Source organism: Watersipora subatra, chromosome 1 (genome assembly GCF_963576615.1).
Source record: "Watersipora subatra chromosome 1, tzWatSuba1.1, whole genome shotgun sequence".
Lineage (NCBI taxonomy): Eukaryota > Metazoa > Bryozoa > Gymnolaemata > Cheilostomatida > Watersiporidae > Watersipora > Watersipora subatra.
Window position 1 is genome coordinate 17,461,049 of NC_088708.1, and position 23,322 is coordinate 17,484,370.

At 35.2% G+C, this 23,322-nt stretch overlaps 1 protein-coding gene across 1 annotated transcript; it reads right to left on the bottom strand.

The window, feature by feature from the left end:
* Positions 1-624: 624 nt before the first annotated feature.
* On the bottom strand, positions 625-20,901 carry LOC137402477 (myotubularin-related protein 9-like). Its single transcript, XM_068088982.1, has 15 exons — positions 20,810-20,901; positions 14,370-14,517; positions 12,604-12,760; positions 12,324-12,472; positions 12,073-12,201; positions 8,928-9,072; positions 8,614-8,706; positions 8,337-8,462; positions 7,774-7,876; positions 7,555-7,693; positions 7,351-7,435; positions 4,753-4,822; positions 4,037-4,136; positions 3,706-3,833; positions 625-998 (listed from the first exon to the last, which is right to left on the bottom strand). The coding sequence occupies exons 2-15, from the start codon at positions 14,511-14,513 to the stop codon at positions 920-922; spliced, it is 1,647 nt and encodes a 548-aa protein (XP_067945083.1). The 5' UTR covers positions 14,514-14,517; positions 20,810-20,901; the 3' UTR covers positions 625-919.
* Between the last annotated feature and the right edge of the window lie 2,421 nt (positions 20,902-23,322).

Here is a 23,322-nt window from a genome sequence, read left to right on the forward strand (position 1 = left end):
TTTCGAGCAAAAATGTTATATGACGAAGGGTCCTAAAAAGCGCCCGCAACAAGTATTCCAACGAAAACCGTTCCACAATCTGCAAAGTTGTAATCCGCGTTTCATTAGAGCAATGATATACAGCCCCCAATGTGTGGCTGTATATCATTGATTAGAGGTAGCAGCTACGAGTGTTTACTATTTAATTATTCATCAACACCTGCCTTTTTATTAATCTTTGACATGTGCTAGTTTTGTTAGTCTTTGTCATAAGACTTACTTTTGTTTGCAAGCTGCAAAATATATTAAAATTATCATCAGACCCAAGCAAAGCTCATTGCTGGGTTTTCTGCTGGCTTAGTTATTTTACCATGTAAAGAATTTTACATGTACTGTACAACGAAATTCTAGTAAGGGATTATCCACGAATTTTAAAAATAAAAGCAAAAGCTGTGTGTGCTTGAAGATACTGTCAACCATAAGTGTGAATACTATCATTGAAAGTAATGATGCTAAAGTGAGTTCTTTCATAATCTTTTCTATTATGCATACCATCCAACTTGAGCTCTACGTTTAGGCCGAGTTAGTTTGATAGAAGAGTACATCCTGATCATACATGAAATAAAAAGGTATGAAAAAGGTGAATGAATTCAAGTGGAAATGTATTCATTTACTCAGGCTATGATTAGCCAGAGACTAATCCTCTAATTGAACATTTATATAAAAAAAACTTACATGTGGATGCAGCTTACAACAAAAGTTAATATAGTAAAATTAGAAAATAAAATTTGCCCCTTTAAAGGCTAATGCTAGAAATGGAATACCACCTAAACAACATACATTTCCTGAATAAAAATCTATGGAAATAAATATTGGCAAAGGCATGTTATGTTGGTCATCGGAAAAAAATAGGCTAAACATAAACTACAGATGGGCTGACTCAACTAGTGGTTCTGACAAGAGCTTCATTTGTCGATATGCCTTCATCCTGTAGTTCCTTGCTCAGGGCATCTATCTGCCTGAAAGAACAATACAAATGAATTATTAAGCGACTCGCTAGCGAGATAGCAACAATCAACATCAAAATCAACTTTTACAACAGCGTATTGAAACTTTGAATAAAACTTTTTAAGTCAGCATTTGCCAGAGTTCACAACTACAATGGTCAAATTAAATTTTAACATAAAACTTCATTAAGGAGGGTTGGGAGTAGTAATGAGTGCGCATTGAAGCCGTGAAAGTGATAATAGGTAAAAGAAATACACTAATACTCGTTAACTTGATCGCTCGACAGCGAAGAACTGAAATAACCTTTTCCAACATTCCATTGTCAGCCGTAATTCAAATGATAGATGAGGAGGTCATATGTGGAAAGAATTTTAAAAGCTTGCCACAGATTTGAAAAATTGTATTTGCAAAGAATTGGTAAAATATGTAAGTAAAAACAGCCACAACCAATTCAGAAGAGGCATCTGAGTTGCCATATTATAACAGAATGTTACATGGTTTTTGTTTCATTGCAAAACTCTCAACTGACATGCCAGAATAAATTTTACATTTAATACTGAAATGTTGTGAACAACTTTGGCACAGATTATATTCAGAGAATGAGAGTTACAACACTATCCATTCCAAAAAGTAGTTCAAAAAGTGTTTTGTTCCTTTGGAATGATTTTCCTGTTATAAACAATTTTAATCTATGCCAAAACACCGAGTTTCTCATAAATGCACTATTAATGAATTAAGCTAAGCTGCGAAATGTATTTCCGCATCGGCTCATACCCTGGCCTCGTTTCTACAAATTGTAGAATGGAGAAAGTACAAAAAAACTTTCGATTTCGATATTAATTCATTTTTAAACTCAGTAGTTTTGAACACCACTTCTCTCTTTTCATCACCAACATCGCACTTGCTTCCTCTGAAGACGCAATACGGAGTTAATCAGAGATATTTATAAGGATTTAAAAAATGACCCGATTCAATTCTCATCAAAAAATTAACAATTCAATTCCCAATTCTTTTGCATTATGTCATGTAAGGATCGATTCAATTCACAATTCATCGCAAAACATAATTCAATTATCAATTCTTTAGCTTTCCTAACTTCAATGACTCTATTCAATTCTCACAAATGAACAAAATCAAATCTCTATCAATTCTTACAGAAATTGACTTATGGCGATATATCGAACAATAACCTACAATTGCTAGTTTAGCTACACGCATTAGCTCAGTCCATTGACTGTTTGTATAGCAAATATCAACTATTTCACTACGAATTTCATTGCTTTTTCAAATGAAATTAAGTCATGCCTACAATCTTTTGTTGGCTACACTGGGTATTTTTGTTTGAAAAGCCGACTTTGTGTCATATAACTTCAATTTAAAGTTTTCTAAAATCAGCAAAAAATTTGCACAAGAATCAATGCATTTGAAAAACAAAAGGAATGTTTAATGTTTTTTTAGTTTAGTGAAACCGGCTGCAAAAAGCTATCATTTTTGCAATTTGACCAAAACACAGACACATATTATCTAATATAAAAATGTAGTGATCAAAAATATCTGTGGTCCAGTGTTGAGGAATTTCACTAGCAGAAATACATTCAGGTCACTGTTTACAATATTTTTTCATCCATTTTAAATCGAAAATGAAAACTTGAAACCACGATTTTATGCCATGTGAGTAAAGAAAAGGTTCATAACTGATTAGTTTTTGGCATTTTGGCAAAATGATAACCTAACTTCCTAAGTTTATTAAAGCAAAGTTTTGGGTGGATCTGTTACCAATGCAATCTGTACTTCTTGTTTTTGTATAGGTAAGGCGAGTCATTATAAAGCCTTTTCAACAGAATGAACAATATTTGCGAGCCGTTATCAAGCTTATTAATAACATTATTGTCAATACGCAGGCAAACCATGGAGCTAGACTATATTAGTGCGTAGTAGATATTATTGACCAATAACGTGTGTGACTGGCAACACAGGACTGCACTGACATCTTCGCTTTGGCGCACATCAAGTAACAGATCAGATTACTTTGGATATCACTGTTCATGATCGATTTTCCATCAACACAGTGATAATATGTAAAAGGAAACATCGTTGCATTTTGACTAGAGTCATTTTGCTTATTCAAAAGAAAGAATCGAGTCAATTCCTCCATGATGACAGTAACGACTCGATTCAATTCAAGCTGGTGGGATACTTACTCCAAGTCAATACAATTTTACAGTAAGTAAAAGATACCAGAAAATCAATTCTTTTCAATTCATTTCTAAAGTGAATCCTGGGTCTTAAGGCTTGCTCGAGCAAGCATGTTAATTCGAGTGCCCATCTCTGGAGATATGCGACTATACGAAACACAAAATACAGTTAATATTTTGTATACCATGAAGACATCTGCGTATCATGGTTGATTGTTAAAGAACAAAAAAGCAACCTCAATCTGCAACCAAGCCCAGTCGTCTGAGTTTCCCTGCTTATCTCGAGGGTGTTAGGGTTCCAAATTTTGAATTGGCAGTTGAGGTAAAACCCTATCTTGAAATAACCTTTTCGAACAGCGATTTGCTTAACATTCAAGGATCTGAAAACTGAGGGAGTACTGCATATCAGAAAATCTAAAAATTATTATACTGGCTACACTAGGGAAACAAACTACACGAGGTACACCAGCCTAATCTACCAAATCATCCAACTTCCTTCAACGATGGCTAAATGCAGACGTACCTGCGTAGCCGACTGGCCTTGAGCTGCAAGCCTGAGTTTTTCCCTTTGATATGTTTGATCTTGTCCCAGACCTCTCTATGTGGAGCTGGGTCTATCAGGTACCTCATATAGAGATTTTTCCAGAGGATCTGCTCAGAAACACAAAGATTATATATTCATAATATGTACTATGCATAACTGTGAGGCCAAATAAAGTTGAATGTCTTAAACTAACTGGGTGAGTTTTATCATAACTTCTCAAAACAATTGACAAATGAATGATACAATAGGACACTACACTTCCGACAACTAGATATATGTTGCTGGAAGCATAAATTGCTTCAAAACTTACTAGAGATTGGGGTGCTATGGAAGGAAATATAGCATCATTGTTGGGTTCGTAAAGAGGGTTCAAATATAGCTCCAGGAACTCAGGTCTGTTCACATAACTCCTAAAGCATGGCAGATAAAATAAACGACTCCAGTTGATACGCAGGAAACGCAACTTTTAACCAAAAACCAACTAAAAGAGTCTTGATAATTTAGACAAACTATCATTTGTTATGGAAGCTCAGCCTATTGATTATTCTTGACACCTGTAATGGCTGGTGGTAAATCAAACTGAGGGACAGCCAATCACACTGATAGAAACTTAATTAATATCGCACATAACCATCAGCTGGAAATGTAATGTAAAATACTCTTCAATAACCATCCACAGGTTAATTGACAGCGTTTAAAATGACATCATTCATCACAATACAATCATGATATTTTATCTTCCAACAATGATTTCCATGTGACAGGAGTAAAACAAACACCAGTTTTGAAGACGAAAAACACTTGTGATAAAAGCTTTTAGACTGTTGTATAGGAAAGACGTTTTACGGGAAAACATAGACATGGTTTACTAATGTTAATGCTACAATCTGCAAACACGCCAATTACCACTACACTAACTCGAGAGGATACGTACTCTAATCATCTAGTTATAAAATACTACACTACTACCTTGTAAGAATTATCCATCACTCTAATCATCTAGTTATAGGGTACTACTCGACTAACCATAGAGAAATTGTTCTCTTGTGAAGATGTAGTTGCGCTCGTTCTTTCTGGTTGTTGCAAAGAAAGGTTCCTAGCAAAAGCAAACCTGATAATGAACTGAAGTGACATGATATTTCAAGCAACACGAAAGTGATTGCTCAATATACAGTAAGTGCTAAGGAAAAGTTAGGGTCATAGCGAATCTATAACCACTCAGGCCAATGACTGCAAATGCTTTCTCATATATTCTAAAACTCAACATGTTAATGAGAAACATTAAACAGTCAAACAAACTAGTTGCACGAAACTCAGTAAACAACTACATCAATCTGACTCGGTATACAACATCAATATGGAGAGGCTTTGAAAAGTTACTTAAGTTGTCAAAAGCGCAAACCATATTATTCATCTTTTTTAAAAACTTAAACTATGTTACAGGCTTTGCAAATCATTGCGACATAGATTCAACAAGCTACATGTTGATATAGATTCAACAAGCTACATGTTGACATAGATTCAACAAGCTACATGTTGATATAGATTCAACAAGCTACATGTTGACATAGATTCAACAAGCTACACGTTGACATAGATTCAATAAGCTACACGTTGACATAGATGCAATAAGCTACATGTTGACATATATGCAATAAGCTACACGTTGACATAGATTCAATAAGCTACATGTTGACATAGATTCAATAAGCTACATGTTGACATAGATTCAATAAGCTACATGTTGACATAGATGCAATAAGCTACATGTTGACATAGATTCAATAAGCTACATGTTGACATAGATTCAATAAGCTACACGTTGACATAGATGCAATAAGCTACACGTTGACATAGATTCAATAAGCTACATGTTGACATAGATGCAATAAGCTACATGTTGACATAGATTCAATAAGCTACATGTTGACATAGATTCAATAAGCTACATGTTGACATAGATTCAATAAGCTACATGTTGACATATATGCAATAAGCTACATGTTGACATAGATTCAACAAGCCTCACGTCGACATAGATGCAATAAGCTACACGTTGGCATAGATGCAATAAGCTAAACGTTGACATAGATGCAATAAGCTAAACATTGACATAGATTCAATAAGCTACATGTTGACATAGATTCAACACGCTATACATTGACATAGATGCAATAAGCTACACGTTGGCATAGATGCAATAAGCTAAACGTTGACATAGATGCAATAAGCTAAACGTTGACATAGATTCAATAAGCTACATGTTGACATAGATTCAACAAGCTACACGTTGGCATAGATGCAATAAGCTAAACGTTGACATAGATGCAATAAGCTAAACGTTGACATAGATTCAATAAGCTACATGTTGACATAGATTCAACAAGCTATACGTTGACATAGTCTACTGTCTCCCAAAGTAATACCTTAACAGTTGACTTGCAACAAAATTCACATTACAGTTATTTGTTATCTAAAGATTCACCATGTCTTACTCTGTGGTGTTGTAGGTGCCAAATATGTGGGAATGTGATTTTGATTACAAGCTTTTAAAAGCTCAAAAACGAAAAGCCGCCGTAGATTGGAATCTCTTTATTTTGCTGACCTAGTCATGAAATTTATTTATTGTCTTGTCACGTGAAGTTCTCACGTGAATTGAAAGGCCAATAAAAAGCTCAATATAAAACTTATCGTAACACTAGTTCATGACAAACACTTCGGGTTTTACCGAAGACTCCGTATAAAGTATAGATGCTCTCTACTTTACAGTTTTGTTTCGCTTTGGTCTAATCGGCAAGTCGTAATCTGATCATGAGACCCAATATTTCGCAAATAATTTCTGCAGCACTTTTCGATTATCACAAGTGACCAACAGGCTTGTCATGATTATCAGACAATGATATGTACTCCTTCAAGCTAAGGCTAAAAAATTAAACGAATTTTTCCGGTAAGTTATAAGATATCAGTGCTAAAAGTGACAGCATTACAATGACGATAAAACAGACGCGTAAGAACAATAGACATGGTTTTATTGAATGCGTGAAGTATATTTGTGAAAATATTTCAACGAATAAGGTTGCATGAAGGTGTAAACAGAAACCATCTCTCACAACTACGTCACATTTGAGCCGTTTTGGAAAGAGAATCCAAACTATGGCGGTCTCGTGTGGCTGCGATTAACTGTTCGTTTTTGAGCTTTTAAGAGCTTGTAATCACATTTCCACATATTTTGCACCTAAAACACAACAGGGTAAGACATGGTGAATCTTTTCATATCAAATAACTGTAATGTGAATTTTGTTGCAAGTCAACCTTTAACCAAAATGATCTGTATTAAAAAATTCCACTTCCTTACTGTGAGTGCGTTCACATAAACTATGCATTTCCAGTTTTTGCCCAACTTTATCCAAACTTCACTCTCATATGCTCTGTACCTCCCGCTAAGTTGCTAAAAGTATTTGGTTACAAAACTCTGCCAGGTTCCTGATAAACAGCCTTTTAAACACAGGCTACTAAACCCTGCAGACTATTTGATTACTGGTATAAATGAAAGAAATCCCAGACTGCCAGGCTCACTGAGAGTATCATTTAAATTCAAGCTGCTATAGAGTTCCAGTTACTTACCATAACTTGAACTGTAGCAGTTGTCATACAGCAATTGTAGAAAATCTTCATTGAATTCAAAGGAACATGGAAACTGCTGCCATATCTTTAACAAAAAACATGATAGGCTGAAAGACCATATAGGTGCTATAAAGGTCTGGAAAACTAATATCTGGTCAACATTGCAAGACAAAAAAGATCCAAGTCAGAATCTTAAAACAGTACCTGCCAGACACCATCAAGGAACAAAAGAAACATGGGTGATTCCTTCTTGGCCTGTGTATTTGAATACAAAGCTTTAGAGCAGCGGTCTGCAAAAGGATGACCTGCCTGTATCCACTCCCTTTCTATCAATGCTTCAAACCTGTGATGCCAAAGAATAACAGCTACAGATAACCTCAATTCTGGTTTATCATCATTAATGTATTGCTGTGGTAGACTAACCCTCTTATTGTCCGACAGTCTGGCTCCAATATGACTTGAGAAAGACTAGTAACCTGCAGCGTTCTGTCTGTGCCATCAAAACCTTCTATCAGGACTGTACATGCTACAAGTAGAAATAGTGCCGGTAACTAATTGGGTAGTTGTTCTTATGAAAAGAAATATGAAAACAAAAAACTGGAACACGAACAACTGTATTACCGTGTGAGTGGAGAGTCAGGCAGTGGAGGTGAAAAGTAAAGGTGGTGAAGAGTTAGAGTGGTAGAGAGTAAGAGTAGCAGAAAGTGAGAGTGAAAGTAGAAAGAATGAGAGTAGCGGACAGTGAGGGTAGAAAAGATTGAGTGTGGCAATGCATGGGTTAAAAATAGAAGTGATAAAAATAGGTTGAAAACAAAAAGCCTTTAAAAATGGAAAGCCAAAACCAGAGATATAAAAAGGAATGATGGTTAGGGTGAAGGTTAGAACGACCAGAGCTAGAAGACAGAAGATTATGAAAAGGGACACTTGCTTGTGTATGTCAACACAATACACAAGCAAGCGCAGCACTAACACGCAGCAATGCTTACCTTCTCTATGGATGTAGGTGGCAACCACACAGGAACATATAAGGACATCCCTCACATAGTCCAACCAATGACTAGAGTTAAGTTTTGACAGGAACTTCTCAGTAGAAAGAGTTGTGTCTCTACATGCTGAAATATTTTCAAATGGGTAACCATTTCAGTTTCAGGAGATGTACAGTATTTATTGACACTGCACATGCTATTTGCACCTATAATTCAGTACAGAAAGTCAAAATACATATTCTACAGCAGTATTGATAACCATACAACCATTCCTTACCTTCAATCAATGCAGAAAATGATTCTTGCACTACTGGCCATTTCTGCACAGGTAGATTTACTTTTTTCCAGAGTGAGTAATTCCCCTCTGTCTCTTTGAATACAAAATAGTAAGTAGCTTAAATCGCAGAGGTACACAAGAATATCTTGTTATCTCGCATGAGATGAACTGAGGGTACCTGTTACAGCCTGGACACTCAATAAACTAGAGTATGTGATAATCTAACATTCGCTATAAAAAATAATTGGTTGCAACTAAAATTATGGTACATCAGACTGAATTGTGCCAAACGAGTAACATCTATATAAATTTACCATTGGAATTCTCAGTAGAGGTTCCTGTCCGCATATCTACTTTGTACGCCTTTTTCCCACTGACTACAAATGCATCGAGCAGTGCCTCATCCTCCCGAGACCGTTTACCTTTTGCCTCCACCTGGCCAGCTCTCACCATGTACGTCTGCAGAATAGTCACTCAACAGTAAAAATATAGTGCTCTATTTATATATCAAAAACCTCTAATTGAACGCCACCTCTATTTGAACACCGCCCACTCTCTAATTGAATGCCACCTCCATTTGACAGCCTCTTTGACATTATTTGATCTTTACGAGCCCATAATATCAATTGATCAGTAGAAAAGTGTCTACAAAATTGTATTAATAATGAATGGTTTACATCAGCAACAATTAATTCTCTCGTTGTCTAATTCAAAAACTTTTCATTGTTTTTGTTAGAACTTTACAAGAAACGCCATAAAAATAATTACATAATAATTGTCTCAGGCTAATAGTAGTTCCTTGCTTAACGAGGTCTTGATACTTCTAAGTACATGTACCAGTATATAAAAACGGTTTACATTTACGATGGTAGACGAATGACTATTTTTAGGGTGAAGGTTGCGATTAGCGAGCAAAAATTTTACGCATTGCATTTGTGAAATACAACGCAGAAAAGTATTGCTCTGCCAAAAAAATTGTTTAAACGCTAATATCGACTAGTTCAGCAGTGCAGAAGAAGAGTCGAGGTCAGAAAACGTTGCGGAAGGTACTGGACAACCAGGAGCCCGTTCCATCAAAAACACAGCTATCCGAGCTAACGATGCAAATATTTTTGTTTTAAAAACGTTAATTTTTGTTTCTGCGTGTAATATAAGTATGATTTGTTTATGTCACTTGTTCATGAAAATATATATTTGTAGCATTAGATAAATTATCATTATATAACTTTAAAATTTGCAGATTTATAGCACATTATTTAATAGTATCCTTGTTAATTCCAAGTTATCTTAAAGGTTGACTTGCAACAAAATTCACATTACAGTTATTTGGTATCAAAAGTGTCACCATGTCTTACTTTGCTGTGTTGTAGGTGCAAAATATGTGGAAATGTGATTACAAGCTCTTAAAAGCTCATAAAACGAACAGTTAATTGCAGCCATCACGAAAACGCCGTAGGTTGAAATCAATTTATTTTTCTGACATACTCAAATAATTTGGTTATTGTTTTGACACTTGATGTTATCACGCGAATTGAAAGGCCAAGAAAAGGCTCAATATAAAACTGCTCGTAGCACTAGTTTATGACAAACACTTCGGGTTTTACCGAAGAGCCCTTACCAAATATAGATGCTCGCTACTTTACAGTTTCGCTTCAGTTTGGTCTAATCATCTAGTCGTAATCTGATCATGTGACCCATACCGCCTGTCAAATGGCACGAACAATTTCTGCAGCATTTTTCGACTAACACAGATGACCAACAGGTTCATCATGTTTATCAAAGGATAATATGCACTCCTTCGAGCTAAGGTTAAAAAAGCAAAACAAAATTTTACGGTGGGGGTTTTGAGATATCAGTGCTCAAAATGACAGCATTACAATGATGATAAAATAGACGCATAAGGACAATATAAATGGTTTTATTGAATGCGACAAGTATATTTGTGAAAACATTTTTACGAATGAGGTTGCATGAAAGTGTAAACAGAAGCCATCTTGTTCAGCTACGTCTCATTTGAGCCGTTTTGGAAAGGGATTTTAATCTACAGCGTTTTTGTGATGGCTGCGATTAACTGTTCATTTTTGAGCTTTCAAGAGCTTGTAATCACATTTCCACATATTTTGCACCTACAACACAGCAGAGTAAGACATGGTGAATCTTTCGATACCAAATAACTGTAATGTGAATTTTGTTGCAAGGAAACCTTTAACATGGCTTACAATGGATTGACGCTCATAACTCCTCTTCTATCGCACATAAAAAGCTAGTTTTGCTTGCAAACGGTAGCAAAGTTATCAGTAAGTGCAATGAGCTTTTATTCAACATTGTTAAATATAAAATGAAAATACGTTTTTAAATTTAAAATTGAAAGCTCTAGCAAATTGCAAAACAAGGCACAGGCTACATTATCACTGCAGATTAATTGAAAGCAATAGATAACAACTGGCAGGGATATTTCTCGGCTTCCCAATGCATATTTTGCTTAAAGATTTTTGAAAAGTTGGAGGTAGGTTAGCAGATTTATTCCATCCAAACGTTTTAACATTGCTCCACCACGAAAAGAGAGCAAAATGTAGGCAACATTAGCTTCGCCCGTAAAAGGGCTAAATCTATCTTCCCAAAATTCTGAAGAGCAATTTAAAAAATACAACGCCAGCTTCTATTTGAATGCCATCTCCAATTACCACCATTAAAAAGAAAAGGTTGAAAAATAGAGCGGGATGACGTTTAATTAGAGGTTTTACGGTATATATAAATCTCAGTGTTTGCTTGACTGTCATCTGTGTATCCAGTTATAGTGATAAAATCCGCTTCGCACTGAAATTGAACTCAGAACCTCCAGCTTTGCACATAGACGAGCTGTCCTTTGTACCACGCATCCAACTGTCCATATTAATGAATACTTGTGCACATAGTTGTCCACCTGCCAATCTTTACTGCCAGTTGGTTAAAATAGCACAATTCAGCTAGCAGGTTGAAGATCATGATTGCGTGAGATGAAGACGCAATTTTTATCCTAAAGCTGGCTCAAATTATAATAATGGCTCTTATTATAGTAAATATTTAGACTAGCTTAAGTTACTCAAAATCATTTGGTAAAGAAATTTGACAAATTAAAAATAAATTTTCTAAACACAAAACTTTTTTATTACCTGTGCACTGCAGAGCATTCACTTAGTATAACTATATGTGGTGGTACGCTGGCAGTCCAGTGGGCCATGACAGATCCTCATGTGTAATAAATATTTGCACAGTTATTGGCAAGGTGGTCGAGTGGCACAGTTGGTAATGTGATTGGCTGATAAGCTGAATATCTGAGTTCAATTCTTATGTAATGAATTTTTTTCTAACCTCTATGCGTGGCTTCAGACAGACACAGCTCTTATTATAGTAAAGATCGAACGCTAAGACTAATGTACTACTAATCATTAAAGGTAAGATGAACAGGAGCTCACTCACCCCGCTAGCTTTATGAACATAGGAAAGAACAGGAAACCGGTTAAGTTTTCTAAATGGTGCTGCTTTACGGATAGTTTCATCATCGATTGACTTGGGAACAACCACCTGGCCTTGATAAGATGGACACAGCTAGAAAGATTAGCATACATCTAAATATTGTAAATATGAAAAAGAACTTGTATTAAAATTCTCAATGGAATCAGCATTCTTTATATTGATTAGGGCAATGGGAATTGAGTAAATGCTAATACCTCAAAGTTTTTATTGACCTCTGATAGCCTAAAATCATTGGAGTTCCTGTATTTAGTAAACTCGGAATGTGTGGTAAAGGCTAGCCATCCATCCTCCAAAACTTGAAAAGAGCATGAGTGGTAGAATGGGTAGAGAAGACTGACATCAGCTGAAACAAATCATGACTCCTTCCTAATTGCTGAATTAAATAATTACCAATGAGTCAACAATAACTAATGCAACAGGTGTAACAGGGAAGAAATGAAATGTGAATTTCTATAGAAGGCAGTAATTTAACACCTAGATTGGAGAGTTTTTCTATGGATGATGCAACTTGCGCGCATTCTTCTGCCTGTGGAAAAAGGAGACTGATGACCTGGAAGTCTTTGCAGTAAAGAGTCAAAGAACGGCTATTAGGGTTTTTCCTCTCCACCTGGTCAACTTTGCTGTGTGGCAACTGAAACAAGTTTTACAATTGCATGATAAAACTACTACACAACAGCATATAAGCAATCACTTGAGCAATTCAAAGCCACTTAACAAAGATATAAATCTCTAACAAACATATCTGCCGAATCCAGAACTGTAAAATCATGTACTTTCATCAACATACTTTTAACTCTGAAATAACAAAGAAAGTAGCAAAATAAATACCCTAGGACACTTATGTATTCGCGGCATCTAAGTTTCGCGTTTTCGCGGTGTCATCCTCTCGCGAAAGTTTCATGTGCGAAACTAAACTATCATAACAAACGAGCGAAAAAGCGAAACTAAATAGCTTTGTTCATTAATACTGTAGAATGAAATTTTATAACGACATTTATTTTAACGTTTTTAACGACCACTATAGTATCGTTAAAATATAAACCAACAAAATAATTTGACTGTCAAAATTTATTACGTTATTATTTTGCAATTAATTATGATTATTTTCCCATTAAGAATGATTTATAATGATAGGAATTTGATGTCAATGCACACGCATTAGTAGCGTTATCGTTTGCTGGGGACATCAATCAATGCAGTGAGCACCGTGTGTTGAAAGAAAATAAGACACATGCACTGACACTCGCAGTACTACACAAGCAGCATGGCTCTGGAAAGGTTTGGATTCACCACTGACACCTCTTCAATAACTTCTTCAATAACTTCATAACTCTTCAATAATAATTTTTTGAGATTTGTTTTGTTTTAAGTGATGTGACTGACGAGACGTTTTTAAATTAAAATAGGCAAAACATGACCGCAGTTAAAACGCTAAGAAAAAAGACATCTTTTTCTTTTGAGCGTTTTAACAAAGATCAATTTTGCGGATTTTATTTTAAGTTCATTCGGAGGCTTTTACGCTTTCCATGGGACATGGCCAAGCGGGTGTTTGATAAAACTTAATCTTCTGCAAACCTTTATAAAAGTCGTTAACAAAAATATTTTGCCTCTGATGATGATAATAATGATGCCTAAGAACTACTAGAAGTTGATGTTTGTCTCTATGGCTTGGAATGAAGTGATATTCTACAGCGATAAAACCGCGTCCATGGCCGTTGGGCAAATAACTTTTCGAATAAATGATGTTGAGGTCGAGTTATCTGAAGGAATTTATCATTGCGTTGGAACTGACCAAACAAATCCGTTTGAGTTGACCTTGTGTTTGAGATGAAATGTTACATTTTATCTGAGGGCGAGTTATCCGAGTCGGACTGTACTTACCGTAAAAAATTCCCAAAAAATTGGGGCGGCTCAGCCGGCCAGCTGCCCCAGTGAAAACGGGCCTGTTGATAGTCCAAGAAACAAATGGCAGCAAGCGATCAAATTGCATTATCGACCTTGCCCACACCATTCTACCTGCGGTTCACAATTACAAACTAGTCGCAAATTGAAATTTTTTTTATCGGTGAACTGAACCTGAGGAATCTAATTATGTTTGTTCCACTGCATTTATTTTCACATCACTATATTTTCGCACTCATCAGAGCTGCGAAATTAAGTTGCTTCGAAATTTTACTCTGTGAGCTACTCACGAAACTAAATACTAGCGAAATATAAGTGTCCTAGGGTAAGTATCTTACCCAGAATTCATCCTGATTTTCAATACGGCGAGCGAGAATGAGGTGGTGACTAGTAATACAAAGCTGTCCTTCAACTTTTTGAGATTGAGAAGTAAAGACCACTCCTTCAACTTGAGGCAGTGTGATGAATTCAGAAAATTCCATAGGGCTGTAGCATAGCATGAAGTCTCAGGCTTTCCAATGACAAGTTTAAAAAGTTGCATTTGAATCTATACGACAAACATAAATACTAACTTATAAGCAGAAAACAACATCTGTTTCAAATCGTTGCTTTATGCTATAGTGTATTGGTTTAAGAATTCATTACAAATTTTACCAAGGTTGATTAGAATATTCAAATGGTTCTGCTATTAAATTCTCTTGATCAATTTTCTTTTGAAACCACAAAGCGAAAATACAATTTAAGATTTCCTGTTACCCTATCAGCAAATTTAATGTAACAAATTAACTTGATGCTGTAATGATGCTGTGCTGATGCTGAGCTAATGCTGCATTGAGGCACATAAATTTGAAGTAACGTTTATGAAAGACTGTTTCCCTAGGTTAAGACCTACATTTATAAGTTTGGCAGATGTGCTGTTGAATCGAAATTACACATGAAGGTGTATTTAAAATCTTGAAAGAATAAAATCTTAAAATCTCAATTGAAAAATGAACTAAAATTAAAAATAAGCCGCTAATTGAAGTTGAAATACTTGAAGTTAACAGGTTAAATTCAATTGAAATCTGGAATATCAATTCAGATATGCAAAATATGTGATGATTTTCATATCTGGTGCAACTTGCATATATGTTGTACACAGCTTCTTAATAGGCGATTGGTAGTGAAGATTATGCTATTTATAAAAAATTATTTTGTTAGGTATCAGTATGGGTCAGAATGATCCAAATAAAACAAATAATAATTAAAATAAATTATACAATGACATAAGACTAGCGTACATATATATATATATATATGTACGCTAGTACATATATATATATATGTACTAGCGACATCAACTTGGTTAACTGTTCGAGTTAACCAAGTTGATGTCGAGTTATCTAAAGCACTTTATCATTGTGTGGAAACGGACCAAACAATTCCGTTTGAGTTAACCATGTGTTCGAGCTATCCGAGGGCGAGCTATATATATATATATATATATATAGCTCGCCCTCGGATAGCTCGCCCTCGGATAGCTCGCCCTCGGATAGCTCGAACACATGGTTAACTCAAACGGAATTGTTTGGTCCGTTTCCACACAATGATAAAGTGCTTTAGATAACTCGACATCAACTTGGTTAACTCGAACAGTTTTTTGACCAACGGCTACTGCGACGGTTGTTATCGCTTTAGAATATCACTTTATTCCAAGCCATGGAGATAAACCTCAAGTTTTAGTAGTTCTTAGATGCCGTTATTACCATCATCGGCAAAATATTTTCTGTTAACGACTTTTCTAAAGGTTTGCAAAAAATCGAATTTTACCAAACATCTGCTTAGCGATGGCCCTCCAAAAGCAATTAAAAGTGAGCTAACCTTCAAATAAACTTTTAAAAAAATCGGCAAACTTGATCTTGGTTAAAACACTCCAAAAAAAGATGTCTTTCCTTCTGAGCATTTCAACAGCGATCAAGTTTTGCCAATTTTAATCTGAAAACGTCCTGGCAGTCACATCACCTAAAATGACAAACCAATCTCAAGTGATAGAAAAGTCGCTATACTTTCAGATGAAATATTTTTTTACTTTACAGTAGAAGCCTTTTAATTTGCAACAAGCCATCTATCCACTTGATTTATATATAGTTTGTATATGTACATTTATCTACTAATAAATACATAGACTTGTGACAGTGCCCTGATAACTTGCACACTCTGATAACTCAAACACTTTTGTTCAGTCCCGTGAAGTTTGAGTTATCCGAGTTTGCCTGTATATTATATATATATACTGTATATATCTATATATATATACAGTGAAACTCGGATAACTCAAACTTCAAGGGACCGAGCAAAAGTGTTCGAATTATCAGAGCGTTCAAGTTATCAGAGCACTGTCACAAGTCCATGTATTTACTTATTTATTAGTAGATATATGTACATATACAATCTATAATATAACTCAAAAGCACAAATGGCTTGTTTCAAATTAAATGCTTCTAATGTAAAGTTTAAAACGTTTTTATCAAAAAGTATAGAGATTTTTCTATCACTTGAGATTAGTTCGTTGTTTGAGGTGATGTTATTGCCAGGACGTTTTTTAGATTGACATTGGCAAAACTTGATCGTTGTTGAAATGCTCAAAAGAAAAGAGATCTTTTTCTTTTGAGCGTTTTACCCACGATCAATTTTGCCGATTCTTCTTGAAGTTTATGCAAAGATTACCTCACTTTACCTCGTTTCCGAAGGGCGATCGCTACGCGCATGTTTGATATAAATCAAATTTCACCAAACCTTTAGAAAAGTCGTTGACAAAAATATTTTGCCGATGGTGGTAATAACGACGCTTATGAATTACAAAAAGTTGAGGTTTACCTCTGTGGCTTGGAATAAAGTGATTTTCTAAAGCGATAGCAACCGTTTCGGTAGCCGTTGGGCAAAAAACAGTTCGAATTAACAGTGTTGAGTTCGAGTTATATAGAGCCATTTATCATTGCGTGGGAACGGACCAAGCAAATCCATTCGAGTTAACCATGTGTTCGATATATCCGAGGGCGAGTTATCCATGTTTCACTGTATATATATGTATACAATGGAACCTCAGTTCTCGAACGCTTCGGTTCTCGACTAACTCAGTTTTTGACCCAAAGATTTGAGATATTTTCATCTCGGATCTCGAACATAAATTCGGCTCTCGACCAAACCGGAGCGTGAGCATTGGAATTAAATGTTTGAAACAGCTCCAGAAACAGCATGGAAACATCCGTTAACAAGGGGAGAAGCGAGTTACGCTTCATAAATTCTTTACAAAATGGATGGAACCATTTGGGACGATGTCTCCTCTACTGAAGAGATTTGCTAAGGAAACAACTAATCCAGTCGAGTTACCTTAATTTGTTATAAAGAAAGATTCTCCTTCAAAGATGTGAAGTAAACGTGCCACTGCTGGTTATATTTTCTTTTGTCACACAATTTTTGATTTAACTGATTTGCTGCATTTTTTGATGTTTCATTATCAATTTCTGCAATTTTTGGTATTGTATCTAACCTTTGACGTTTTCGATATTTTAAGAGCAAAACATACGAAATGTTTACTTGTTTTTTCTTTTTTCATCATCATAGATAAAAAATCTTTTATTAAAAATAAACACGATTTATATCTACCCATTTTTATTTATAATATGTAGTATACAGTACAGTTTATGGTGTAAGATGTTAAAAAAATACCTTACTGAATTTTTTTTTCTCGACTTGGAACGAATTAAAATTACATACATTAATTCAAATGGGAATAATTGTTTCGGATCTCAAACAACTCGGTTTTCGAAGAACTTTCTGGAACGAATTACGTTCGAGAACCGAGGTTCCACTGTACATACATTATATCTCAAAGTTTGTGCGATTCTATTTGTCCAACCATAGCTATTAAAATCTTGAAATGAAAAATCCCTATAGCAGAAGATTTGATCTCGAAACCTCAAGTTCCCCTGACGATATGCTAAACCATTGAGCTATTTGAGATTGAGTTCATTGGGCGATATATGTCGCTATGTAGGTGAAAATACGCATACTACTCTGCGTAACAGCGCAATGTCATTTTATGCTTGCTTTCACAGCTATTATTAGTAAGTTTAGCAATACTAGCTTACTCCAATTAGCTATTGGCAATGTGCCAGGCAACTACATTGCCAGGCAACTACATTACCTGTCACTGATTATAAGCTGATTTTTAATACTTGTACAACGCCGAGAATTCCGCTAGTGTATATCTATATATATTTTTCAAAGAATGTGTGTCCCTCCAGTTATAGATATTATTAGAATATGTTAGCTAGACAATGCTTATGCAACGTCATGGCTTGCCGTCATTAGAAGCTTAGCGCTTATTAACTAGCTTACTGGAATTTTCCATTGGCAATGTGCCAGGCTAATAGTGGTAGGTGAGCAAGTGGTAGGCAACTCTCATCACTTCTCATTGTTTGTAAGCTGATTTATAATACCATTATCCATTGGCAATGTGCCAGGCAACTCTCATCCCTTTCTTTGTTTATAAGCTGAATTTTGAATAGCCTGCCAGGCTAATAGCAAGTGGCAGGCAACTCTCATTACTTCTCATTGTTTATAAGCTGATTTTTAATACTTGGGCCATGCCCAGAAGCACAGCTAGTATTACTATATTTATATACATAGTATTAGCATTTAAAACCTAAGAATTGTCTATTGCAAACTCCTGCAGTAGCGTTTGTGCAAATGCCAAGGCAGATGCACGAACACTACCGGGACGCTAATCCTGAAATGCTTTGCATGCATGTAAGGGTTCATGAAACGTGGACCATATAATAGCATATTGAGAATTCCGAATCGCCCTTGCTTTTTATGTCAACTATTACGTAAGAAAAACTCCCTGCTGGTAAGCAGGCAAAATCAAAACTGATTTTTGTTCTCATAAGTATGACTGTTGCAGTGGAATTTATGTATGCTTGAGCAAGCATTTGATTGACTACAATTCATTGCCTACAATGAATTTACAACTGAAGACAACAGAGCACTTCAGAGTACATCTTTGACTATAGCTAATCTTTTGCTGTAAGAGAGCATAGAACTTTCACTGAAAATGGTAAAGCTCATAGACTATTTAAAACCTATTAAGTTTAGCAAACTAGAAATACATATAGTTATTAAACGCTGGCTGATAGTATCAATTTTTAGATTGTAGTGAAAAATTACAATTGTCCTTGAATACATGAATGAAATATTTTTTGTCGTCTAAACACTGCAAGCTAATAACATAAGTTGGTTTCATGCTTAAAGCATAGTCTATATTTAATTTTAATTCAAAACCTGATAAAGTTTACATGTACCACTGCTTCATATAGTTCATGTTTCACCTTCAGTATTTTATAATATGAACCTTAAAAATCTTATAAATAACAGCGAGCCCAAACATGCTCCCCTGTTTGCCAAAACCAGTAAATACATTGTATGTTTTGAAATTTTAATCTAAAATTTACTACGATGTTTTGGTATGATCGGTACATGAGTATGGTTAAGTACATAGTTTTGTAAAGGTTATTATAAATTAGTTTTATCACATCCCTACAGTTTAATATATGTAAATCGTACAATGCTCACACTCGGTTTCTAGTTATTTCGTATGATTTGCTCAAGTCTGCAAGTAAGGCAAGAATATTGAAAGCATAACAGAAATCTCAAAAAATGGTCTGCTATCTATTGTGGTTTGGAGCCTAGAATAGCTATTGCGAGAATTTTTGGAATACAGGAACACCACATTTGCGCTGCAAATACCTTTACTTTCCCTATACCTTTGTATTTGATTTGCATATACAAATTACATGTATTATATCATTTGCATCACAACTTGAGATGGGTGTGTAAACATTTTACATGTTGTGTTAATGACAAGATTTACTAACTAGTGGTGCTAACAATGACGAAATTACATCTTGCTATACAAATATTAGACCATGATTTTAGGACTTTATCTACAAACTACGCATAAGTAGTAACATTTGCTACCGAAAACTAGAATCTAGCAGCATATGTTGTTATGGCGCTAATTAAAAACAATAAAAAGTTTTGCTTGTAATTGATTATCTAATTAAGTAAGAAATCCATCTCTGAGCAGAAGCTGCAAAATTTGTTCTAATGCACAAACTCTTACACATATTTGCATTCTGACGAATGCAAATATTCAAATGATTCTAAATGCAAAAAATAGCAAACTATTTGTGAAACATTTAAATGCTGTGTTAGTGAAATCTTAATTGATTTATGAATAAGATTTACAATTGTCTGCTGTCTATCACAGCATGTTCCAAAAAATCTAGCTATGTTAAAATTTGCAATGGTTCTTTTAGCTTTGGTTTACTGTTGACTAATGCAACTAAGAAATGGCTTGTGGTTCATCGGGTTAGTCCATCCAAGCCGACATGCTCATATTTTGTTTGAACTGTGAAACCCATTTTACAGAGCCTATCAACAGGTCGTGTTGTTTCACAGCACTGTCATCGAAGTAAAGAAAAACGACTCTCCACCAAGTATTTGTGAATACAAAGGAGCAAATTACCTCAAATATATAAGTCGTATAAGACTGGTAAAACAGCCAATGTTGCCGTTAAATATAAAAGGTGAAAACAGTAAACAAAATATAAATGGACAATGGCTAGTTAGTCTTCTATATTGACGGAATAACGACAGAAATATGGTATATTATATCATAGGTTATCTGGTGATTTAAATGATTATGCTCAGACAAAGAAGCCGTGGCAATACTTACATATTTAATAGTAAATTATAGATTGAGTGAATCTACTTTAACGATGGAGACAAATCATTTCATAAAATTAACGGATCGATTTGGAAAGAGCCTTTACGATTTAGAGGTAAAAGAAGCATGTGCCAAGGTTGAATTTCCGCATATGCCGACTATGTAAATGTCGTATACGTGTACGATATGTATTTTTGCGGCATTAAAAATGCGGCGCTCTGCGTTGTGTGCTTTTAGCGGCTTAATTTTATTCCATAGTTTTATAGTAGCAAATATTTTTAAGTTTTCAATCACAATCATACATGCCAACTCTCATGCATTGGGCGTGAGACTCACGCAATTTCCCCATGCCTCGCGCATCTCACGCCCGTGTCCCGCAATTGCCCCTTTTACCCAAGCAAACTTGTTTTTTGTTCCTATCTTCAAGTAGTAATCATATATTTACTAGTGTTGCACGATAAAGCGATATAATTCGATGTGACGATATATTTCAGTAGATGATTTTATATTGGGTCAGTTTTCAAATCGATATGAATATCGAAGCCGATATTTTATCGAAATATCTGCCCGTTTTATTTTGCAAAACTTGAGTTGTCCATTCTTTTTATTGTAAAGTGGAGACAACTCATGTTTTTTTTCAACCTGTTTTTTTCAGTCTAACACCAGATACCGAAAAAAGACAACTCCAATGTTCGATATTTTTCGATACTCGATATATTTAGAGACCAAACAATCAAATGTACATCTAAGATATCGGGCAGCATTAATACATACTACTAATAAACGACTATGTATAAACATATTTGTGGCATTTTCATCAATCAATAACCTCCACCTCCATGACATGTGGTTTCCATATGGAGTTATATTATTCTTTTCTGTGGTGTTTTTATACGCTATGAAAATTTACCCCACTTATCAAATCCTCTCCTTTTCATTGCCCCCAAAAGAGGCTCTCACTTTTTTCTCCACTCCAAGGTTGGCAGGTCTGATCTCAATGTGCTGCAAGTTTTGTGAGATATGAAAAATTTAAATTACGATGTAAAGGGGAAATTGTATGTTCGTAAAACCCCGCCCAATGTTCTTATCAAACTACAGTGCTAGGCAGGCATTTAAAAAAGCAACCATTCCACGCCGATCGATATAAAAAATCAAAAATGCAAAACTCTTCTGGGGAAGAGACCATTCATATTATGATTGCCCATATGAGACAAGGCCACAACAACAAAGGACTGCTATTCAACTGAGAATATACCACATCAACAAAACTCCTATCCCTTTGAATTTGCCAAGAAGTATCACTGGTCAGTTGTGCAGCCTGATGAGTGATCAAACAAGAATACAAGCATTCATTGTACAAAATAGATATGGCTTGCACATAAACTTGCTCATGTTTTATGAAAAATGAGACAGTCTACGATAACATATTAAAATGTGCAAACTATCACAATCTCAGAAAAAACCTTGAATTCAAACCAACAAACCATAATTTTCTCACTGCTTACATAGAACAAAGCAGAAGTTTCAGTCAATGATGTCACAAGCATTCTGACACCTGACTTCCATAACAAGTAGCAAAATACCCTTATTGAGAACACAGTCAAGAATTTTGCACAGTGTTATATGTAGTATTCAAGGAATTTACTCACTTGAACACTGCACTAAAATCATAGGTTAGTAACTACTATGTTCTCACTTTATTCAGACTATGCTTCTATGATCGTTTACTTGAAGGAAAGTCGCCTTGTTTTGATATGGCTGTCACGAGTTGAGAATTCAATTTATTGAACATGACCCAAATCTTTAGTGCAAGTCTATACTATCTCTCCGTTGTTAATGTAGCAATTGAAATATTTTTTATTCTCATGAACCAAAACCTAATACATAAGTAGCAAAATTTTGGAATATAGTAAAGACAAGTAGTAAAAGCTAAGTAATATAAAATTTATCGTTATAATTTCTTATAATTTATTTAATATACAGTTATAATTAATATCGTTAATATATATAATTACGTAATAATAATTATATATCTTACGCCAACGGCCATGCCTGCTCTTAAGCTCAGTCTTGTACGTCTACAAAGCCCCAATATCAACAAAAGTATGAACTATTATAATTGTTCTCTTTTATAGGCATTTGATTAGCCTGAGGGTAGATGTATAAGTGTTCAGGGTTGTGTATTTATGTTACTGAGGTTGGTCATTGAGAGAGCATTGTCTTTGGGCACGTCATCGGAAATTCACCAGATTACTGAGATGGTATATTCAAGTTATTTTGTCAATGTCCGGTGTTAGCTGGCAGAGAAATGGATTTCAACTTCTCTTGGTGGTTTCTCTGATGTGTGATTAGCTCACTTTCTGTAGTTGATTCTTCTCAGTTTCAAGTTTCTAATTAGCTTGTTGATGCTTTTTAATTATTGGACTTTGGATGCCTTCATGGGTTTTACAGCTGGTGTGGCTTGCTATCTGTACATCTGTACTGTACATTTTTGTGTGGAGAAAATACGAAAACAAGATACA

Bases quoted from the DNA above. Each gene is read 5' to 3' on its own strand.
- LOC137402477 (XM_068088982.1), bottom strand. From the start codon at position 14,513: ATGGAATTTTCTGAATTCATCACACTGCCTCAAGTTGAAGGAGTGGTC. The intron at 7,877-8,336 runs GTAAGCATTGCT...TTCTACTTGTAG, and splicing joins CACCTACATCCATAGAGAAG to CATGTACAGTCCTGATAGAA. The intron at 4,137-4,752 runs GTTAGTCGAGTA...GCCATGCTTTAG, and splicing joins AAGAGAACAATTTCTCTATG to GAGTTATGTGAACAGACCTG.